The following is a 22,212-nucleotide window of genomic DNA, read 5'->3' as shown; positions in this document are numbered from 1 at the left end:
CCCTCCCCTCTTCTCTATCGTTCCAGCTGTTCCCATCCCCCTGGCAACCTGCTTGATGGACACGCCCAGTTCTCAGCCCTTTAGCTTTAGGACTCCGCAGCCAGAGCCGCGGCTCTGACTCCTTATGGCCGTGGAGCGTGGAGCGTTTCTTACATCTGGAGCTGCTACCCATTTTGAGCTCTTCTTTTTCATATGGTGTGGGAAAATGCTCGCGCGGCGGGGAAGGGGGGGGGGGAGTCCCAAGGCGGAACAGATGCCCGTCCCTTATAGGCCTGTTGGGTCTCCGGGCTTTCCAGCCAGCACTTTGACCAAAACCAGCCATCCTATCAGGATCCTACAATATGGTGTGGGAGGGATAAGGGCTCTTAACAATCTTTTGTTTGGGATGTCCAGTCATCCCAACACCACCTGCTGAAGAGACCCTCCCTGTTGCATCCGTTGGCGAGTTGTCAGAGATCAACTGACCGTAAGCATGAAGGTTTATTCCGGAGCTTTCCAGTTCGGTCCCATTGATCATGTGTCTCTTTGCATCAGGAATCACTGTCTTCATTACTCATACTTGGTTTAATTGACTGACTGACTGACTGACTGATTGATTGATTGATTGGTTTTGAAAACTTTTTTTTTTTTGAGTTTAGGTTTTACTGTGTAGCTCTGACTAGTCTGACACTCATGCTGTGGATGAGGCTGGCCTAGAACTTGCAGTGATCCTTCTGCCTCTGCTCTTTCAATGCTGAGATCATAGGCGCTACTGTGTTTAGTACGCACTTGGGTCCTATTGTCTGTCTTCCCTCTCTGTATATGTGTCTGTCTGTCTCTTTGAAATGGGCTCTTTTAATTTTAAATAATGTTGTTTTTAATATTCTTAGAATGTTTATCTTATGTGTATGAATGTTTCGCCTGCATGTATGTCTGGTACCCTCAGAGGCCAGAAGATGACATCAGACCCACTGGAACTGGAGTTACAGACGGTTGAGAGCTACCACGTGGGTGCTGGGAACCAAACTCCTCTCTGCAAGAGCAGTCAATGCATGCTCTTGACTTCCCAGCCATCTCTTCAACACCAGATAGGGTCTGTTGTAGCTCAGGCTGAGGTCCATAGTATCATTAATGCCCCAGGTGGCCAGATGGCCAGCCCCCCATGCCTTCCCTGGCACTCAGCTTCTTAATGTGTGGCGTCAGAAGGATCAAGGCCCCTTTATGTCAGGTGAAAGGCAGTTGGTATTCTTAGGGCTTTGATAAGGAGCCCTCTTCCTCACTGTGTTTGCACGCCCGCTCCTTTACAGAACCTTTGCAGCTGCAGGTCAGCTCTGGAAAGAGTAAATGAGACCGGGCCACGGGCACACTGCTGGTGAAGGCAGGGCCAGATCCAGGGTCTGGCCACTGTTCCTTATAATTATTATTATTTTAACTTACAGAGAGAGAGAGAGAGAGAGAGAGAGAGAGAGAGAGAGAGAGAGAGAATGTGTGATTGTGTGATGTGCAAGACACTATACATACGTAGAGGCTGAAGGACCACTTGTTGGAGACAGTACTCTCCCTTCCTAACCAATGGGCTCCGGGGATTGAACTCAGGTCGTGAGGACTGTGCCACAAGCACCTTTATCTGCTGAGGCATCTCGCTGGCCACCATTCTTGATTCTCGTGGCTAAGTAGCACAAGCCGGTGAGTTTCCAGTTCCACATGTTGAAGAAGTTGCTTGGCTTTGTCCCTTCTCAAAGTGGCTCACATGTAGGTCGAGTGACCCTTGAGGCAGGGATTCACTGTGTGGCTACCAGAAGTCGGTTAAGGTCTGGTAGCCTGGCACGCTGGCATGGATGGACGAGCCTTCTGAACAGTTGTGTGAGCGGTTTGGTGGCTTTCAAGAGATCCAGGTCTCTCTCATCTGTGTCCCATGTGGTTTAAATCTCGAGTGTGCTGGTGGATTTAGCTCAGCAGTCACAGCCGGCAAGATTGCTTCCTGCCTCCAGTAAGTGTATTGATTCAGTAGAAAGTGTGTAATTTTGTGGGCAAGAGCTTTGAAGCCAGGCAACCCAGCTAGTCTGCGTGTCAGCTGTGTGACGCCTAGCAAGTCACCCAAAGGTATGAGTGTTCTTCAAGTAAAATGGTGATTTCATTGCCCACCTCAGAGGGTAAGAGCAAGAACAGAACAGTGTAATTTATACTTAGCATACGCTCGGCGCTTGGATGAGTTACCTGATTCTTGTTGATTGAAGAGAATTTTGTTCTTCTGTTTCTTTAAAGATTTATTTTCTTTTTCTGGCCATGGTGGCTCATGCCTTTAATCTCAGATGCAGAGGCAAGTGGATCTCCAAGTTTGAAGGCAGCCTGGTCTACATGATTAGTTTGGGCCAGATAGTGAGAAGCTATCTCAAAATCAGATTTATTTAGCTGTGTGTGTGTGTGTGTGTGTGTGTGTGTGTGTGTGTGTGTGTGTGTGTGAGAGAGAGAGAGAGAGAGAGAGAGAGAGAGAGAGACAGACAGACAGACAGAGACAGAGAGACAGAGAGATGGAGGTGGCATATACACACATGCTTACAGAGGCCAGAAGGTGGCACCAGATCCCCTGAAGCTAGAGTTATAAGCAGCTGGAGAACCCAACTCTGGTCCTCTGTAAGAGCAGCAAGTGCTCTCAGCCACTGAGCTATCTCTCTGGGACATTTTAGACATGGTCTCACTACATATCACAAGCTGCTTTCAAAGCATAGGGTAGACTTAAACTCATGGCAATCCTCCCGCTTCAGTCTTCCGAGGGCTGGAAGTACAATCGTTAACCATCATACCTTGTTTCAGATGAGGGGTTTTGGTTTTAAGTGCATGTGTTGTTTGTTTTTCTTTTATGTTTTATGTTCTATGTTTTGTGTTTTGAGACAGGGTCTCATATAGCCCAGGATGGCTTTGAACTTGCTGTGTAGCCTAGGATGATTTTTAAACTCCTGATTCTCCTGCCCCCCCCCCCCCCCCCCCCCGCCTCCAGAGCGCTGGGATCACAGACATGTGCCCAGCTGAATGGGATTATTTGGGTGGGGAGGGTGTTGCCTGCATCCTGTATGTCTGTGGGCCACGTATATGCAGTACCTGTGGAGGCCACAAGAGGGCGAGGTCAGATGTCCTGGAACTGGAGTCATAGGTGCTTGTGAGCTGCCAGGTGGGGGCTGGAATCCCAAGGTCCCCTGGAAGAGCAGCCAGTGCTCTTAACTGCTGAGCCATTTCTCCAACCTCCCCCCCCCCATGTAAACGAAAACAAAAAACAAACAAATAAACAAACAAACAAAACCCATAGGTATATCTTCTGGAGAGATACACTAACCTGGCCCTGCCTCTGGTAGGACCAGAAGAAGTAGACAGTATCTGGGTGGGACTCTCACCAGTCTGATGCTCTGCTCCATCCTGCCACAGCTGCAGTCGCTGCCACTGCTGTCGCCACTGTCACCGCCGCCATGGAGATCGTCTACGTGTACGTGAAGAAGCGCAGCGAGTTTGGGAAGCAATGCAACTTCTCAGACCGCCAGGCTGAGCTGAACATTGACATCTCACCCAACCCAGAGCTGTCCGCACTGTATGTGGAGCGGAACCCAGTGGACACAGGCATCCAGTGCTCCGCCAGTATGTCGGAACATGAGGTGGGTTCCCACCCTGAAGGTGTGGGGTGGTCAGAGGGGAGACTGGCTTACCTGGAAACTAAGTAGAGTGGAGAGCAGGTGCTGGAGGTGTGTGGGCAAAGTCACCCCAAGACTCACCCGGTGCCAGGATCAGGAGTACACAGCATCAACTCTTCGTGGGCCAGAGCAGGTGTGTCGGACCTCTGTGTGTCCCACAGAACACACAAGGCAAAGTCTGCGCTCTGAGTTGCTGTTGATGGGCAGTCTCTGTGATGTTGAAGGATGGGAATTACTCAGCGTTAATATGCTATCTCCCAGGAGGGCTGGGTAGATTTCTGGGCCTAGTCAACTCCAGGTATGGCTGATGATAGCTGTGAATGTGGTCTGATACAAACTGGTGAATCTACTTAAAGCATTATGAGAATTTTTTGTATGTGTGATTTTTCATTTTTTTTAATTGAGTAGCTGAGTGGTCATGTGTTCCAGCTTGGCCTTGAACTTACCAAGAGTGACCTTGAGGTTCTGATCCTCCTGCCTCCATCTCCCACGTCTGTTTTTTAAAATTATGTCTATTGCCGAGCGGTGGTGGCGCACGCCTTTAATCCTAGCACTTGGGAGGCAGAGGCAGGCGGATTTCTGAGTTCAAGGCCAGCCTGGTCTACAGAGTGAGTTCCAGGACAGCCAGGGCTACTCAGAGAAACCCTGTCTCGAAAAACCAAAAAAAAAAAAAAAAAAAAAAAAAAAAATTGTGTCTATTTCCTGTGTTCAGCAGTGGTGTGTGTGTGTGTGTGTGTGTGTGTGTGTGTGTGTGTGTGTGTTGACCATGTGCTTACAAAATATGAACTTTGTAGATGATAGTGTTGGGTCATATTGCAATATCAAAAAGATGGGACATACCTAGAACCAAAATGTTCCTCCTAAGGGTTCTGGGACCTTTTTTAATGTTACTGGAGTCATTCTGGGCATTTGGGCCTTCTGAGAGAACTATCCAGAAGGGGTTAAGAAAAAGGAAGTGTTACACAGGTGATTCCCATTGGAATGGGTTGGGGGCCTAGAGACGGTGAGTCCCCACGAAGTAAGGGATTGATCTATCATTCTATCAGCCACACTGGAAATCATGTGACATGGGCTAACCCATCTTACATGCCCAGGATCAACCAGTATCACTTGAGATGGCCAAAACACACTTTTCACAATCTCATGGGCACGAACGATCCTGATGACCGTAGCATGGATGAGGTGAATTGATGTTCAGTCCCAGTCTCGGAAATGCCGGGGGATGGAGGATTATTCACGGTTGATATAGTATCTCCCAGGATGGATGGGTGGACTCCTGAGCCTATTTAAGGTAACAATGGAACTAGGTTTTCCATGAGCGTCACTGCCCCCTGAAAGGCTTTTGAGGCAGTGCTGTTAAGGACCAGATAGGGAGGGCATCCTCACTTTGGTCAGAGCACCCCTTCTTCAGTACCCCTTTAAGAGCTTAGGGTTTGCAGAAATGACTGATGGCTTAGCCCAGAGACAAATGTCTTCTCACCTGTGGTTCTGTTTAGGCCAACACCGAGCGGTTTGAGATGGAGAGCTGCGGGGTCAACCATGTCGAGGGGGGCTGGCCCAAGGATGTGAACCCCCAGGAGCTGGAGCAGACCATCCGCTTCCGGAAGAAAGTGGAGAAGGATGAGAACTACATCAATGCCGTCATGCAGCTGGGCTCGGTTAGCCTCCCCCCCCCACGGCTGTCCCACACCACCACCCCAGCTCAGACTGTGCTTTGCAGGCTGTGTGTAGCCCCGTGTAAACTCCGGTAGCTCTCAGCCAGGGAAAAAGAACCTCACTGCTGACCATAAGGGCCTATAGGCAAACGGGTTTTTTAGGAAGAGTCTAAAATGCTTGGAAGAGGGCTGGCAAGATGGCTGTGTGGGTAAAGGCCCTGATCCTCGAGGCTGATCACTTGAAGTCCTGGAACCCTTGTGATGGTAGGAGTGAGCTCACTCCTGTAAGTTGTCCTCTGACCTCCACACATGTGCAACAGTAAGCATGCCCCCCCCCCAATAAACCCCAAGACACACACACCAACAACAATAATAATGTGGGAAGCCTCTTGGGTAAAGGGTGCCCTAGACGAACCCTACCAATCAGCCAGCAACACTCATGCATGCCCTGAACTGAATTTCAATTCTGTCAGACACAGCAGAGGCTGCAAACTGAACCTCACATGCCTCCTGCTCCTCAAAAGTTTGTAACCCACTCCACAAGTCCAAGACAGACGGATACACTGACTTCACCAGATACCGTTAAAAGAGACACTGTCAGAGACAGGGACCATCCCATGTGCCCTCGTAAGGAGGGAAATTCCTGCTGAAGGAGTTCAAGAAGGCTCCCAGTAGAAGGGTCTGAGAATCCCTGAAAGAAGACCCCCAGACTCGATAGTATGCAAAGAGAAAGAACATTTATTCTGCAGAAATATTCAGCATGCAGGGTCAGCCATCTAAGCAAAATGGTGATCATGAGAAAAGCAGGCCCTTAACCCCAGTTAGGGGTTCTCCAGTTACAATTGGGTCACCTTCCTCAGGATTGGTCGAGCTTATGGTATGAGATATTTGTACACTTTTGATTGGCTTGTACCACGAGGGAGAGAGGGTTATCTTATAGGACTTGTTTGAATCTGTTGTAAGCTCCTGGACAGATGTCGGGGCAGTTGCTGATGGCTACCCTTTTCCTGCTTTTTTTTCTCTCCAAGAAACCTAGGCTATCCTTCTGGGAAACTAAAGCTTAAGGACTAACATGGCAGCCTGTTCTAAAATGGAGTGAATTAGGTCCTCTCACCAGAAGAGTGTTGGGCTTGGACCAGACCTTGCTGAACACCAGAAATGACACAGGTTAGGGCGGGGGCAGCTCTCTTCACTGCTGAGATCTCTCGGCTCGGTGTCTCCTCAGATTATGGAACACTGCATCAAACAGAACAATGCCATTGATATCTACGAGGAATATTTTGATGACGAGGAGGCTGTGGAGGTGACTGAAGAGGCCCCTTCAGCCAAGACCATCAATGTCTTCAGGTAGCCAGGACCATCAATGCCAGGTTCTCTAGAGTTGGAGTGACAGGTGACCTGCCCAGTGAGGATGCTGGGAACCAGACTCAGGCTCTCTACAGGGATCTTATACCCTCTTCTGGCCTACACAGGCACCAGGCATGTGTGAGGCCCGTACATACATACACATATGTATGTACATACATACATACATACATACATACATACACAAACAAACCTCTTAAAAATTGACTTTAGTTCTGGTTAGTCAACAAAATGATGGACTGGGTATTAGGACTATCTTGTATCTCACTAGTACAATTAGGAATAATTATTCTCTAATTGCATTTTGAGAGAAGAGTTTTATTTTAACAGAAAGGGTGAAGCTAGGTGATGAGAGAAGGGGGGGGGCATGGAGGCAGATGTTCACGTGTCTACACCAGTCAAAGATAGTTTATATATCTAGGTTGGGTGTTGGGTTACACTTCTGATTGAGCATTACCAAACTTATAAAGCCTTTGGTTAACATTAAAAAAAAAATGTATAAAAGCAAAAAGGAAAAGGGGGCATGGGATAGGGGTTTTCTAGGGAGGGGAAATGGGGAAAGGGGATAGCATCTGAAATGTAAATAAAATATAAAAAATAAAATAAATCTAAAATCTAAAAAAAAAATTGACTTTAGGAGCAGGTGAGATGGCTCAGTGGTTAAGAACACTGGGTGCACTTCCAGAGGTCCTGAGTTCAGTTCCTAGCACCTATCTATAAAGGGGTCTGATGCTCTCTTCTGGCATGCAGGCATATATACAGATAAAGCACTTATACATTTAAAAAAATAAATAAAAATTATTTTTTAAAATTGACTTTGGCTTTTTACATAGCTTTAGGCCTTCCGCAAAACTGAATAGAGAGAGCCGAGAGTTCTCGAACCTCTCCCTCCCTCCCTTCCTGAGCACACAGGTATCTTCACACACCAGTGGTCCTAGCACTCCTTAGGCTGAGACGGGAGGATTGAAAGTTCTAGGCCAGTCTGGATTACTTAGTGAAACTTTGTCTTAAAAAAAGAAAAAAAAAAAAAATCTACATGGTGGCTCAGACCTGTAATCCCAGCACAGTTCAAGGTCATCCTTAGACTCAGATACACAGGGAGTCTGAGGTGAGTCTGGGCTTCTAAGACCCTGTTTAAAAAAAAGGAAAGAGAAAGGAAGGAAGGAAGGAAGGAAGGAAGAAAGAAAGAAAGAAAGAAAGAAAGAAAGAAAGAAAGAAAGAAAGAAAGAAAGCCAGTTAACCAATTAACCAAATCCCCGCTCTGTGCAGAGGCCAGAGTTTCCACTAGGGGGCACTCTTGGGCCTCATAATCTGTGGATTTGGACCAACAGTGCAGAGGTGGTTTTCATTCTCCTGCCCTCCAAGTCCTGGTACCCACTGGTCTTTTTATCATCACCACCCCCTACGATCTGCACAATGCCTTATACTCTGTGGCCCCTTTAGTCTGGCTTCCTTCATTCACTAATGGGTTTGTATCTCTGAATCTTTTCTTTCCCTCTCCTCCCCTCCCTCCCCTCCCCACTTCCCTCCCTCCCTAATTTTCTTTCTTTCTGAGACAGGCTGTCCTGTAGTTCAGGCTGGCCTAGGCTCACCATGGAGCTAACACTAGACCTGAGCTCCTGGTCCTTCTGTCTCTACCTCCCAAGTGCTGGGATCACAGCCCTTGTTTTGTGTAGGGCTGGTGCTCAAATCATGACTTCCTGCATGTAGGCCCAGACTCTAGCAAGAAGACTACATCCCCACCCCCACCCCCACCCCTTTTTATAAGGATTGAGGTCAGGGTTATAGGGGTGTTCTGCCATGCCTACCTGGACAGGAATTTTGAACTCGTTTTGGCGAGTACCCAGTAACGAAGGGGCTGCATTCTCACCTCTTTTGTGCCAACAGTCATGGACTCTGGCTCCCGGTCAAAACTTTCATCAGGTAAAAGTGTTTAAGCCAGGCCAGCATGGTAGCGCAGCCTCTTGATGCCAGCTCTAGAGAGGCAGAGGCAGGCAGATTTCTGTGAGTCCAAGTCCAGCCTGGTCTGCAGAGTGAGTGTCAGACTAGCCAGAGCTATATAATGAGACCCTGCTTTAAACATTTAGGTTGTTAAACTAAAGCTCTTCGGGGTGGCATGCAGTAGTATCAGATCAGTCAGATACACAGATACTGTCTTGCAGGGGACACAGCCTGAGTTGGCAGTGTGTATGTGTGCCTAAGATGTACATAGCTTTGGGTTCTGTCCCAGTTCCTTTTATACTGGGTGTGATGGTGCATGCCAGTAATCTCAGTACTGGAGGCAGACAGATCTGAACTCCAAGGTTATCCTTAGTTCAAGGCTAGCCTGGGGTACATGAGAATTTGCCACACACACATACAAAAAAAAGAGTTAGCTTATAGATTTCACTCATTTGCTTCCTGGCTAATTCCTTTGTTTGTTTGAGATGGGGTCTCTGTACTCTGAGCCTAAGCTGGCCTCTGGGGTGGTGCTGGATCACAGGCAGGAGCCACCTGCCATCCAGTTTCAACCTCGTAAAATCAATTTCTAAGTGAACGCAGTTGCATAGACCTACTTGGATTTTTTTTGAAAAGGAATCTGACAAACACAAAATTGGGAGACCCTTCCCTCCATCCCCCGATCTTCCTGCCTTCCCCTCCAGGGACCCTCAGGAGATCAAGCGGACAGCCACACACCTCTCCTGGCACCCTGACGGTAACAGGAAGCTGGCAGTGTCCTACTCCTGCTTGAAGTTCCAGCGTGCACCCATGAATATGAGCCATGACTCCTACATCTGGGACCTGGGTAAGAGACAGGTGGTTCTGCCTGCCAGAGAGGACTGCGGGGGGGGGGGCGGGGGGGTGTCAGGTCAGAGGTCAGCAAAACCTGGGGAGCTGAGGGTAGAAATAAGAGGTCAAAGACACCCTGTGCAGTGGGGCACCAGGGATAAGAGGAAAGCTCTTGTCTCTTCCCTGTGTGGGAACAGGCAGGCACACCTCCACAGAGCCAAACCAGATCCAGAAAGTTCCTGTCCATGCTACATTTGCCTCCTACACTGGGGATAGACCCCACACCCCTGTGAGTATGAGACAGGTGCGACACCACACCCCAGACCGACTCCAACTTCTGAGGCACTAAGAGCAGGATGCCTGGGGTCCCAGATCCACAGATTCCCACATGAGAAGGATTCCTACTTGACCAAGAGAGGGCCCAAGCCGGGAAGAAACCATCCCACCTTTCCTGACAGTTGCCTTTCATTCACAAAGACAGTGACAGACCATTTCCCACAGGGAATAATGGTAGCGACACTCAGTGTAGAGATACCACTCAGAACTGACGTTCCGATCCTTTCTACAGCTTATCAAATTCTGACTGGAGGCCACCTTCACCCAGGGTAGCTCCAGTTTCAGCCATGGTCCACAGACCTGACACTTCCACCTGGTTGGAAGAAGTTGAGAGAGAGATTTAAAGATTTTATATATATATATATATATATATATATATATATATATGTGTGTGTGTGTGTGTGTGTGTGTGTGTGTGTGTGTATATATGTATATATATATACACATATATATGGATATATACACATATATATTAAACTATATAATATAAAATATATTTTATATATAATAATATTTTATATATTATATATAATATATAATATATTATATATCTGGCTGAAGCAGCGAAGGAATGAAGAAAAGACAAACAGACTGAAAAGCAGAGGTGGGACGGTCTGCACTCCCTGCTGGAGAAATCTCAGTATCCTGGAAGCTCAGCAGGTTGTTGTATGAATTGAACAGAGACCTGGGGTCATTGGATACAGCTGAACAGGGTTATCACGTACACATAACGAGCAGGCTGGGTTATTATATACTCCTGGATCATGGAGGCGGGTTTAGCTAATCTTGGTAGGAGTGATCTCTGCAGGGGAGCATTCTTCAGACCACAAGTGTCTGGTGAGACGAAAGCTATGGTAGATGTTCTCTGTGCACACTGTCAACACTCCTTCTCAGTCCACTGAGGAAGGCTTTGCCGTTTCCTCTAAGCCTCACCCCAAAACTTCGGCAAGGGATGTGGGGGGAGGGGTGAGGCTTTGCGGTTCCTCCAGGGCTCTGAAACTCTAGGGTCCTTGGCATGGCTACGCCCATGTCAACAGCACACAAGTGCACATCTACTCAGGACTTCACTACTCCCTACACCTTAAGATCAAAATTTTATTTTACACCCAACCTGGGGAATGAACTAGAACTGGAATTCAGAATGTGAATATGCACCCCAATCCCGATCTGCCCACCCCCAACCAATAAAGCCACCAGCCAAGATTCAGGCAAAGGAGACCAGAGGGAGGGGAAAGACTGGTCTACTGTTTTCCTCATCCTTTGCTTGACGGAGTTGAACTGATTGGCCCTCTCCATTCTAGAAAACCCCAACCGACCCGAGCTCACCCTGAAGCCTTCATCTCCTCTTGTCACCCTGGAGTACAACCCCAAGGATTCCCATGTGCTCCTGGGGGGTTGCTACAATGGGCAGATAGGTAAGGAGGACCCCGCCCTGCCGCCAGCAGCCAGGGCATTGCAAACCCACACACACATCCATCAGGGCGAAGCCTGGACTTAGCAGGTGTGCTTATTTACAAGCTAACCACTGCAGTCACCTAGGAGACAGGATTGTGCAGAGAGTTTGGGCTGGCCTCCAGTCATAATCACCGAGGTAAGTCTAACATCAACAGGAAATAAGACAGTTTTAAAAAATCACGCAGGTTGGGGAGACGGTTGGTGGGTAAGGGTGCCTGTCACCAAGCCTGATGACCTGAGTGGGCCTGTAGGACCCACATGGTGGACAGAGAGAACAGTCGTCCTCTGACCTTCACGTGTGTGCTACGGCATGTGTGCAGCTGCACACCCATACATGCATAACACATAAGTAAAATGTAGTTTTTTTGTTTTTGTTTTTTAAAGCAATAGTTCAAATAAAGTCAAGCACCAGGGCCCGCGGTAGACAATTGAGGGCCGTTGTGGAGTCCCGTCTTGGGAGAGGTGTCTGGAAAAAGTACATGGGATGATTGTGGGTGATGCTGGGTTTGGACACGCAGTGGAGAAGTGTCGCCTCCTGTGTGCCCATTGCTGCCTCCTGTGTGCCCATTGCCGTGACGCACGCAATGTCTGAGAGGAGAGACTTAAGGGCGGAAGAGTTACTTTGCTTCCCAGTTCCTGAGGGAACAGTCCATCATGGTAGGGACAGGGTTGGTCCCTGGTGGCGAAAGGAGCCGGCAAAGGGGGCTTCTCAAGTCATGCCCACCAGGAAGCAGAGGCTTCAGGCAGGAAGTCAGGCTGGCTCCCAGCAACACACTTCCTCTAACTAGGTCCTAAGTAAACACAGGAGGACGTTTGCTTGTTTTGTTACTTATTTATGCTCCATTTATTGGGAGAGAGACAGAGAGATTCCTTTTCCAAGGTCCCAGTGATAACCTGAGGTAAAATCTGAGACATTTATTAGGCTTCCTTACGGAGCCTAAGGGAGGGGCTATGGGGGTTTGAATGGTCCTTCCCCCAACAGGCTGCCCCTCCCAGGGGCAGCCAGATACTCAGGGGAGGGTCTCCTGGCTCTCCCTTTCTCTATTACAGTATACAGTCAACAGGTCTGCCTAGGATAATCCTTTTGTAAGGGACACAGCTGAATTCCCCAGATGGCTAGGGGGACACAGTGGGCTGGGTGACACGCAACAGGCAGGATGTGGGGTGGGGGATAGGTGCTGGTGTGTGCCGCCGAACACCTGAGTCAGAGATTGGCACTCTCCTCTGCTTTTCCTCACGGAGCTTCTGTCTGTCACCTCCTATTCAGCCAACATGCGGTCCATTTGTTTCCTAGAACCAGCATCTGCCTTTATTACATTTCTCAGTGTCTTCTTTTCTTTGTTCACTTACTTTTTCTTACTTCAATTTTTATTCTATTTTCTGTTTCAGGGGTGTGTGTGTTGTGGTTTCAGGTATGTGTGTATATGTGTTTGTGTGTTGTAGTTTCAGGTATACACATGTATGTGTGTGTGTATGTGAGTGTGTGTATACTATAGTTTCAGGTATGTGTATATGTGTGTGTTATTATTTCAGGTGTGTGTATGTATGTGTGGGTGCATGTGTGTATGTTATAGTTTCGAGTGTGTGTGAGTTGTAGTTTCAGAGGTGTTTGTGTGTGTGTAGGTTGTACTTTCAGAAGTGTGTGTGTTTTTGCAATTTCAGGGGTGTGTGTGCTGTAGTTTCAGGTGTATGTTTGTGTGTATATGTGTGTGTGTGTGAATTGTAATTTCAGAGATGTGTGTGTGTGTGTGTGTGTGTGTGTGTGGTGTAGTCCAGCCTGCTGATTCTGCTGCCTCCACCTCTCACATGCTGGGTTTGCTTTTCACATTCAGTGTTAATTTTTGTTTGAGACAGAGTCTCACTGTGTAGCTCCTGCTTATCTGGAACTCACTGTGTAAACCAGGCTGGCCCCGAACTCACGAGATCCGACCGTTTCTGCCTCCTGGGTACATGTGCCACCAATCCTGCCTCTTTTTTTTCCAAATTTTTAAAATTTATTTATTATATGTAAGTACACTGTCTTCAGACACCTCATAAGAGGGTGTCAGATCTCATTACGGATGGTTGTGCGCCACCATGTGGTTGCTGGGATTTGAACTCATGACCTCCAGAAGAACAGTCTTAACTCTTAACTGCTGAGCCATCTCACCAGCCCCTTGCCTCTTTTTTAAAAAATTTATTATTTAGCATTTTATTTTGTGAGGCAGGGTCTCTGTAGGAGCACACACAGGACTTGAACTCACTGTATAGCCTGGGCTGATCACAAACTTGTATTAATCCTCTTGTCTCAACTTCCCAGTTCTGGAATTATAAGTCTGAGCTACTCTGCTTGGCTTTGCTTTGGGTTTAATTACTTTTGTTTTTCTGATTTACTTTTATCTTAGCTTTTGTTATTTGATTATGTATATGTGTGGGTATGTGCACCAGAGTGCACTGATCTTGACAGCCAGAAGAGGGCATCAGAATCAAAGACAGTTTGTGAGCCTCCCAGTGTAAGTGCTGGGAAACCCAACTCAGGTCCTCTGCAAGAGCCTATACACTAATAACCACTATGCCACCTCTCCAGCCTTTGAATATATTTTTGTTTTAAAGACAGGGTCTTAGTTTATAGCCAAGGCTGGTCTTAAACTCTTGATTCCCTTAGGAAAAGCCCCTCTTCTCTCTCTCTCTCTCTCTCTCTCTCTCTCTCTCTCTCTCTCTCTCTCTCTGTCTGTCTCTCTCTCTCTCTCTGACCTAATGAGTGTCATAGCTATGGGCCCCATACATTTCCCTGCCATATTATCCATTGTCTGAGCCATAAGGACTGAAGCGAGGCTAATGTCATGACTTATTCAGCAGCCTTCCTCACTCATTATTCATGATCACTGTCAGTGGCTTTTCAAACTGGCTCAGAACAGCTCGGCTCCGGGGCCCTGTTACCATAGGACATCTGTGATCACAGAACCCACCCTGGAGTGCTGCTTTGCAGGAAAATCAGTCAAAGAAACACATTTGTGGACCTAGCCTGGCCAGGGATAAAGGTCTCGGACTCAGGGACAACTAGGTCAAAACTTATGAGCAAGTAAGCACACTGGCCGGCTTACAAAGTCGGTTTTTCTGGAAACGGCTCTGTGGGCCCTCGATGGCTCTCAGGATGCTGTGAAAGCCAGATACCTCAGGGCGGAAAACAGGTAGACCTCACCCCTTTGTTGGCAAAGCACAAATATGGGATCACAGGAGAGACTTGAATGTGCCCATGAGTTGTTGTTGTTGTTGTTGTTTTTTTTTTTTAATATTCTTTTAGTTAAAAATGCCATCAGATCCCTTGTAGCTGGATATAGGCATTGTGAGCTGTCCACTCTGGATGCTAGGAACCAAACTCCAACACTCTGCTACAGCGGCAAGTGCTCTTAACCACTGGGCCACCTTCCAGCCCCCTCTTTATTTTATCATTTAAAAGGTCATACATGTATGTTTGTCTGTGTGTGTATCCTCTGCAGCTGGGGTTATAGGGAGCCATGAACCACCCAGGGTGGATGCTGGGAACAGAACTCTAGCCCTCTGTAAGGGTAGCAAGGGTTCTGAACTGATATGCCATCTCTCCTGCCCTCTTTTTTATTTTTAATTCACATTTTTAACACTTACTGGGTGGGCGGGGTGCATGTATACCACAGGGAGCAGGTAGAGGTCGGAGGACAACTTGAAGGAGGAGTTGGTTTTTCCTACCATGTAGATCTCAGGGGTTAAACTCAGGTTGCTGGGCTGTGAGAAGCACCCTTACCTGATGAGCCATCTCACCAGCCCTCTGTTTATTATTATTGTTAATCAATTTTTAGACTAATTAATTAATTAATTTATGTGCATAAGGGTTTTGCCTGCGTGTATGTGTGTACCATATTATGTATGTCCAGTTGCCAGAAAAGGTATAGGGTCCATCGGAACTGGATTTACAGATGGTTGTGAGCTAACAGGTAGGTTCCAGGAATCAAACCCAGGTCATCTGGCTGGATGACAAGAAGCTTAACCCACTGAGTCATCTCTCCAGCTGCCCCTCCATGAGTTGCTTGCAACAACATGTTTATACAGCAAAGAGATGGCCTTACCTTGGAGGGCCTGTGTTTCCCCTCCCTTGGATCCTGGCCACACCCCTTTGCTTGGCTAGCTCAACCTTCAACTTTAGCTCCCAGCCACTTTCCTTTCAGGCCTTCCCTGACCAAAGCAGCCTGTCCACCTCCTGCCCCCATGCCTGCCTCTCCCAGTATGGAGTCTGGTCTCACGCACTTCACCAGGGCGTAGGCTGTTGCTCAGAACATGGCTGGACACCATGGAATATATGGAGCCTGCAGTCCAGGAGTCTCTGCAGTAGATTGTCTGGGGCTGGTATAGATTTTATATAGGGTGGTTTGAATGTAGCCCTGATTCTAAAAATCCAGATAATTTCTAACTCAGAAGCATTATTCCTCCAACTTGATGCCTTTACCAGACACGGAACGGTGCCGCCTTCACAGACACGAGAACAACCACCCCCAAACAGAGCTCTTAACTCAAAGGGAAATGAGAGACAGTTAATTCTAGAGTCAAACATGGATGTCTGTGATCCGAAAGCACGGATGATTTACCCCAGACACTAAGTCCCAATCCAAAAACAGTCTCACAAAGTTCTTACAGCATCACAACAACAGAAAACCACTAACCAAGGGCCTTTCGGGTAGCATGGTGGAGCCATGAATGGCAGCGCAAGTCTATAAACCCACACCTAGGAGGTGGAGGCCGGAGAGTCAGCAGTTCAAGGCCATCCTTAGCGATATAGCAAGTTGGAGGCTAGCCTGGGTTACATGAGACCCTGTCTCAAGAATCTAAAATGAAACAAATGAATGACTACCCACCTCCCATGGCCAAATATTGATAAAAACAACAGGCAGGTGGGTCAGAACATTCTGGAACAGGACTCAGGTCTCACATGTTATCTAGTTACTCTCTTCTTGTGTCTTATTTTTGTGTATTTTGAGACAGGGTCTCACTATGTAGCCTTGGCTGGCCTGGAACTCGCTATGTAGACCAGGCTAGCCTCTAACTCAAAGAGTGTCAACTCTCCCCAGTAACAGAAAAGCTTTTCTGCAGGTTTGGTTGGTTTGCGTTTCCAGGCACTTGAGTTCACAGCCTAATTCTCTCCCCTGTCAGCCTGCTGGGATACCCGGAAGGGCAGCCTGGTGGCAGAACTGTCCACCATTGAGTTCAGCCACCGAGACCCAGTGTATGGCACCATCTGGTTGCAGTCAAAGACAGGCACCGAGTGCTTCTCAGCATCCACTGATGGGCAGGTACCACCGGGCTGGACCCTGGAGGGGGGGGGGCATCCAGAGAACATTACCTTACATTCTGCTTTCCAGTACTTAGTTTATTGTGTAGTGCTGGGGCTAGAACCCAGGGCCTCATGCATGGGAGGCAAGCATCTACCACTGAGCCACACCTCCAGCCCTCTCTTTCTAAAAAAAAAAAAAAAAAAAAGAAGAAGAAAAGAAAAGAAAAGAAAAGAAAAGAAAAGAAAAGAAAGGATAATAAAAGAAAACTTATTCTGGGGCAGCACTGTGTGCCCTGGTGCCCGTGTGGGTACTGGGAAATCAAACCCAGGTCTTCAGGCTCGGTAGCAAGCACATTTACCTTCTGAGACATCCCACTGCCCTAACCTTTCCGCATTTCGACATGAGTAGTAAAACATTCCAAAGAGTCAGGGGTAGTCTCTGAAATGCCTCCTCTGTCCACAACCTCTCAGCCCCTCCCCTGGACACTGGTTTTCTATGTCTACCCTGAGAGATGCTCTCTGCATGTTTGAGCAAATGCCCTGCTTTTCTCTCTCTCTCTCTCTCTCTCTCTCTCTCTCTCTCTCTCTCTCTCTCTCTCTCTCCCTCCCTCCCTCCCTCCCTCCCTCCCTCCCTTTCTGTCTCTGTCTCTCTCCCCTCCATCCCCCAATTTGCACACTTTCTTGCCTGTCTTGCACCTGCTGTGTTCCTTGGGCCTACTCAGCAGAATCAAATTTCACGAAGCGTGGCTCCGCGCCTGCCGACTGCCTGGTATAGGTCTGCTATGCTTCATTTCACAAGGGCTTATATTTTGTTAGCATCAGAAAAGGAAAAATAAGTGCCTAGATCATTACCCAGGCAAATCTAAAGCATATATTGCTGGGGGTGCTAGCTCAAATGAATATGTATGCTTGCTTATTTATTTATTTATTTATTTATTTATTTATTTTTAAAGATAGGATCTCACGTAGTCCAGGTTAGCCTCAAACTCCTAAACTCTCTGTCTCCACCTCCTGAGTGCTGGGATTTCAGATGCACTTTACCATGCCTGGGTCTTGTGTGAAGTTTTCGTTTTGCTGTCTACTGCTATATAGGGGGAGTCTTGTCGAAAATAGTTTCTTGTGCCTGCATCTGAATTGTATACCGTTTGCCTTCGTAAGGCTTAAAAATATGTTTGTTCTCATTGGTCCCATGACCTTTGAGCCCCTGGATGGTTTGGGGCGGGGCGGGGAGAGCGGTGAATAATAAGGGTCTTCATGGTCTCAATCGCCCGTCCCTGCCAGGTCATGTGGTGGGACATCCGTAAGATCAGCGAGCCCACCGAAGTTGTCATCATGGACATCTCCAGAAAGGAGCAGCTGGAGAACGCCCTGGGCGCCATCTCCTTGGAGTTCGAGTCTACCTTGGTGTGTGGTGTTTTATTTTGTTTTGTTTTGTTTTTTGTTTTGTTTGTTCTCCCTTCCAAAACTTCACTTGCCAGGGCTACAAACAGGCATGGGCTGGTACAGAAGAAGCAGGAAGGAGGTCTCTCTCTTCACGCCTTGTGAAGACTTTACCGCGATCTTCCAGCAGGGGGCGGCAGAGCACTTCCAGGAAGACTGCTGTTGACGGCCTCTTGAGCCAGCCCTTCTGAGCAGAGAGGCAAGCTTTAAAACCAGAGAAGCCCAGTTTTAGGGGAAGAGCCCTGCCCAGAACCAATATCCCCACAGCTTTGACTTCATTTGAGGCCTTAGGCTGGTCATTTCCCTTCCTCGGGGGTGGGGGTTGTGGAAATAAATGGGTGTTGAGAAAGGAAGGAAGAACAGAGAAGCCTCGTGGAAAAGCACAGACAGACCCGGTTAGGACAAGTCTCAGCAGACAAGGAATGCTAAAGAAACCCCAAAAGCCAGGAGCGCCGGTGCGTGCCTGTAATTCCAGCACCTTTGAGCTGGAGGCAGGAAGATCAGGAGTTCAAAGTCATAAATAACAAGTTTGAGATCCTGAGTTTTATTGTTGGTGGCGGTGGTGGTGTTTTGTTGTTTTGTTTTTTTTTTTGTCAAAATAAACAACGAAACAGAAAACAAGAAGCCAGAGAGAGCTTTTGCATTTGCTACACAAACTTGACCTGAGCTTAATTCCTGGATCCCGCTATGGAAGGAAACTGATTCCCGGAAATTGTTCTCTGACCTTTACTTATATATAGTGGGCCATGGTATTCATGGACACAGAAAGGGGGTGGGGGGAAGGGAGAGACTGAGGAAGAGGAAGGAGGAAGAGAAGAAAGAAGGAGGAGGAAGGAAGAGGAGGAAGATCATGATCATGACAAATGAAAAATTTAAAATTCAAAATTGAAGCCAGAAGCAGAGAAGAGTCATTGAAAACTCAAAACCAGCTGCGATCACAGAGTTCCAGGCCAGCCAGGCGTACAGAGCATGGCCACGTTGACCAGGTATGACCAAACATACAAAGCCAAAAACCTTTTAAAAGAAAATATAAAGCTTAGAGCCTAGCAGAGCATCCATGGGCGTGCGTCAGAAGCAGAAAGAAAACAGACACTCTCCCAGAATCAAGGCAAGAAAATCTCTTTCCAGATGGGTCACGCCTTAGGCTGGTTTCTCTTCTAAATCGCTGAGGCTCAAGCTTGGTGGCCCCACTCCTATGTCCTTGGAGGTGTCAGTTGTTCGGCGCACCCTCACACCTACCCCCAGCATCCTCAGCCGCAGGTCAGAGTTCAAATGCCGGAATGACAAGCCGGAAGATAGACCACTCACCCTGCCACCATGGCATAGGAGGAGACCCTGAACTCAGGGTCTATCTGGAAGGGTTTAAGAAGACATTGTACCCCCATGTTGTGATCCCTAGGTCACATGCTAAATGTAATGTCCCCTCTTCTCCATGATAGTCCTTGAGTGCACAGCCTTTGCCAGATCTTGGAAGCCGCCATGCTCCTATGATGATGGAATTTTATCCCTGCTTGGTGATAGTAAGCTGAATGCCCTGGCACATGGTATAGCTGGGACTTGAGCCCCAAGCTCTGATCTTGTCTCCACCTAGTATGATGTCTGAGGCAAACAGGCTGGGGGACTCGTCACTGACTATTTACAGTACACCGTGCCTGACCTAATGACTTACTTCTCAGGACCCCTCAAATTTGGTCTTTTTTACTTCATACCTAACCTTAGTAGCTCAGTTTGTATATTCTCTCTCTCTCTCTCTCTCTCTCTCTCTCTCTCTCTCTCTCTCTCATGTGTGTGTTTCTCTCTTGTTACTGAATACTGAACCTGGGGCTGACCTTTTAACACTAAGCCACACCGCATGGTTTAAAGTCTATGCGTGGTTTAAAGCTCATAAATTATTACCTACTTCCTTGACCATTATTATTCATTGATTTTAAAGATTTATTTATTTATTTATTCATTCATTTATTTACTTTTGTGCATGAGTATTCTGCCTCCCTTTGTGTATACCACATGCAATCCTGGTACCTGAAAAGGTCAGAAGAGAGTACCCAGAAACTAGAGTTGCAAATGTTGGTGAGCCAGCAGTGAGTATCAGGAGTCAAACCTGGCTCCTTGGCCAGAGCAACAAGTGCTCTTAACTGATGATCTATCTCTGTAGCCCTGCTTAACTGTTTGTTTGTTTGTTTGTTTGTTTGTTTGCTTAAGATATGGCTTCTCAGTGTAGCCCTGGGTATCCCAGAACTCACTCAGTAGACCAGGCTGGCCTCAAACTCACAGAGATCCTCCTGCCTCTGTCCCCCAAGTGCTGGGACTAAAGGTATGCGCCACCACCTCCCAGCTTCCCTCTTGAACTTTTTATTCTGGACAAGTCCCTTGTATCCCAGACTGGCCTTGAGTTTACTATTTTACCCAAAACCAACCTCAAACTTAAAAAAAAAATATTGCATTTTAAATATTTATTTTTGCCATGTGTAGTGGGGGGCATGCTTGTCAAGGGACAGCTTGTGGGAATCAGTCCTCTCCTTCCACTGTCTGGGTCTCAGAGACTGAACTCAGGTCGTCAAGCTTGACAGTCAGGGCCTTTACCCACTGAGCCTTCTCCCAGACTCATGACCTTGAATTTCTGACCCCCTTCCCCCACCACTTTCTGCGTGCGGGGTCACAGGTGTGCGCCACCAAGTCTGGGCTAACCACTTTGCAGGGCCAGGTCTGCAGTGCCCGGCCTGCTCACACTGTGGTATAACCATCCCTACCACCTGGCTCTGGAATTTCCCCATCTTTCAAAGCTCTTTATTAAGACGTGACATTTTATTTACCTTCCGGACAGAACAGAAAGAGCCTGGGTGGGGAGGAGCCCCGCCTCCCGTGTTGCTGACGTGTATAACTTTACTTCCTCATAGCTGTGTGGGTTCTGCTGACTCACACTTTGACACGGTTCTTCCTCAAAGGAATCGGGCCACTCTTATACTTCCCAGAAAAGCTGGGCTTGGCAGTTTTATGCCTTAATCCCAGCACTTCAGGCAGAGGCAGGCCTGTGAGTTCAAGGCTAGCCTGGTCTACAGAGCAAGTTCCAGGACAGCCAAGGCTACATAGTGAGACCCTGAAAAAAAAAAAAAAAAAAACCAAAACAAAAAAAACAAACCCAAAACCCCATCAAGCCCCTTGGCCTGGCTCTCATTGTAACTGATTTTCAAATGTTCAAAATGAAGCCTACAGTTTCCTCCTCAAAAAACTCGTTCTCTTGCAGAACAAATATAATACAAACTTGCAACACTAACCTATGAGAAAAACAGGTCCCTGTGTCTCTCTCCCTGAGATCCCAGCAATTCTTAGTACCCTCTCTGCCTCTATCACCTTGCTTCCTCTAGGAAGCTCTAAGAAGTGTCATAATTGTCTTCCTTCCTTCCTCCATCCCTCCCTTCTCTCTAGAGACCAGGAGAGCCTTAACAAGGAGACCCTTATTAAGTGTGACGGCCTTAAGAAGACTCGCAATGAGGCTGCGGGGTGGGACAGGACTCAGCCTAGACACAGCTGAAGCAGAGGTTCCCAGGCAGGCTTCTGGTCACACGGGTCCAGCCTAGAGATAACAGCTCATGGACTTTCTTCTTCTGTTTTCCTCTCCACAGCCAACCAAGTTCATGGTGGGCACTGAACAAGGCATTGTCATCTCCTGCAACCGCAAGGCCAAGACACCAGCCGAGAAGATTGTTTGCACCTTTTATGGTCACCACGGCCCCATCTATGCCCTCCAGAGAAACCCTTTCTACCCAAAGAACTTTCTGACTGTTGGCGACTGGACAGCCCGCATCTGGTCTGAGGACAGTCGGGAGTCATCTATCATGTGGACCAAGTAAGGGGAGGGCTGCAGAGGAGCAGAAGGTACGCAGGGACCCACTTCAGAGAGTTTCGGTTTAGCAAGACTCTAAACAAGTCGTGGTGGCTCATATCTGTAATCCCAGCATTCTGGAGGCTGAGGCAGGAGGATTGCAAGTTTGAAGCATCCTGAGCCTCAAGGAAAGACCTTGTCTTGCCACTGGACATCAGTGATGCATGCCTTTAATCCTAGCACTTAGGGAGTAGAGGCAGGCAGATCTCAGAGTTCAAGGCCAGCCTGGTCTGCAGATTGAGTTCCAGGATGGCCAGGGCTACACAGAGAAACCCTGTCTCAGAAAGGAAAAAATGTTTCTCATATATATATATGCATATACATACATATACATACATATACATACATATACATACATACATATATACA

General features: G+C 47.6%; 1 protein-coding gene across 1 annotated transcript in view; it reads left to right on the top strand.

The window, feature by feature from the left end:
• Dnai2 (dynein axonemal intermediate chain 2) overlaps positions 1 to 22,212 on the top strand; it is a 30,856-nt gene that overhangs the window by 2,499 nt on the left and 6,145 nt on the right. The window contains exons 2-9 of the mRNA XM_034506916.2: positions 3,400 to 3,623; positions 5,156 to 5,317; positions 6,540 to 6,661; positions 9,322 to 9,464; positions 11,086 to 11,199; positions 16,400 to 16,539; positions 17,802 to 17,924; positions 21,584 to 21,807. Coding sequence (XP_034362807.1) covers positions 3,441 to 3,623; positions 5,156 to 5,317; positions 6,540 to 6,661; positions 9,322 to 9,464; positions 11,086 to 11,199; positions 16,400 to 16,539; positions 17,802 to 17,924; positions 21,584 to 21,807 — 1,211 coding nt within the window. The 5' untranslated portion in view covers positions 3,400 to 3,440. The remainder of the gene's footprint in view (positions 1 to 3,399; positions 3,624 to 5,155; positions 5,318 to 6,539; positions 6,662 to 9,321; positions 9,465 to 11,085; positions 11,200 to 16,399; positions 16,540 to 17,801; positions 17,925 to 21,583; positions 21,808 to 22,212) is intronic.

The sequence above is a fragment of the Arvicanthis niloticus genome, chromosome 6 (genome assembly GCF_011762505.2).
Source record: "Arvicanthis niloticus isolate mArvNil1 chromosome 6, mArvNil1.pat.X, whole genome shotgun sequence".
Classification (NCBI taxonomy): Eukaryota; Metazoa; Chordata; class Mammalia; order Rodentia; family Muridae; genus Arvicanthis; species Arvicanthis niloticus.
This window is presented reverse-complemented; position numbering and strand designations above follow the sequence as displayed.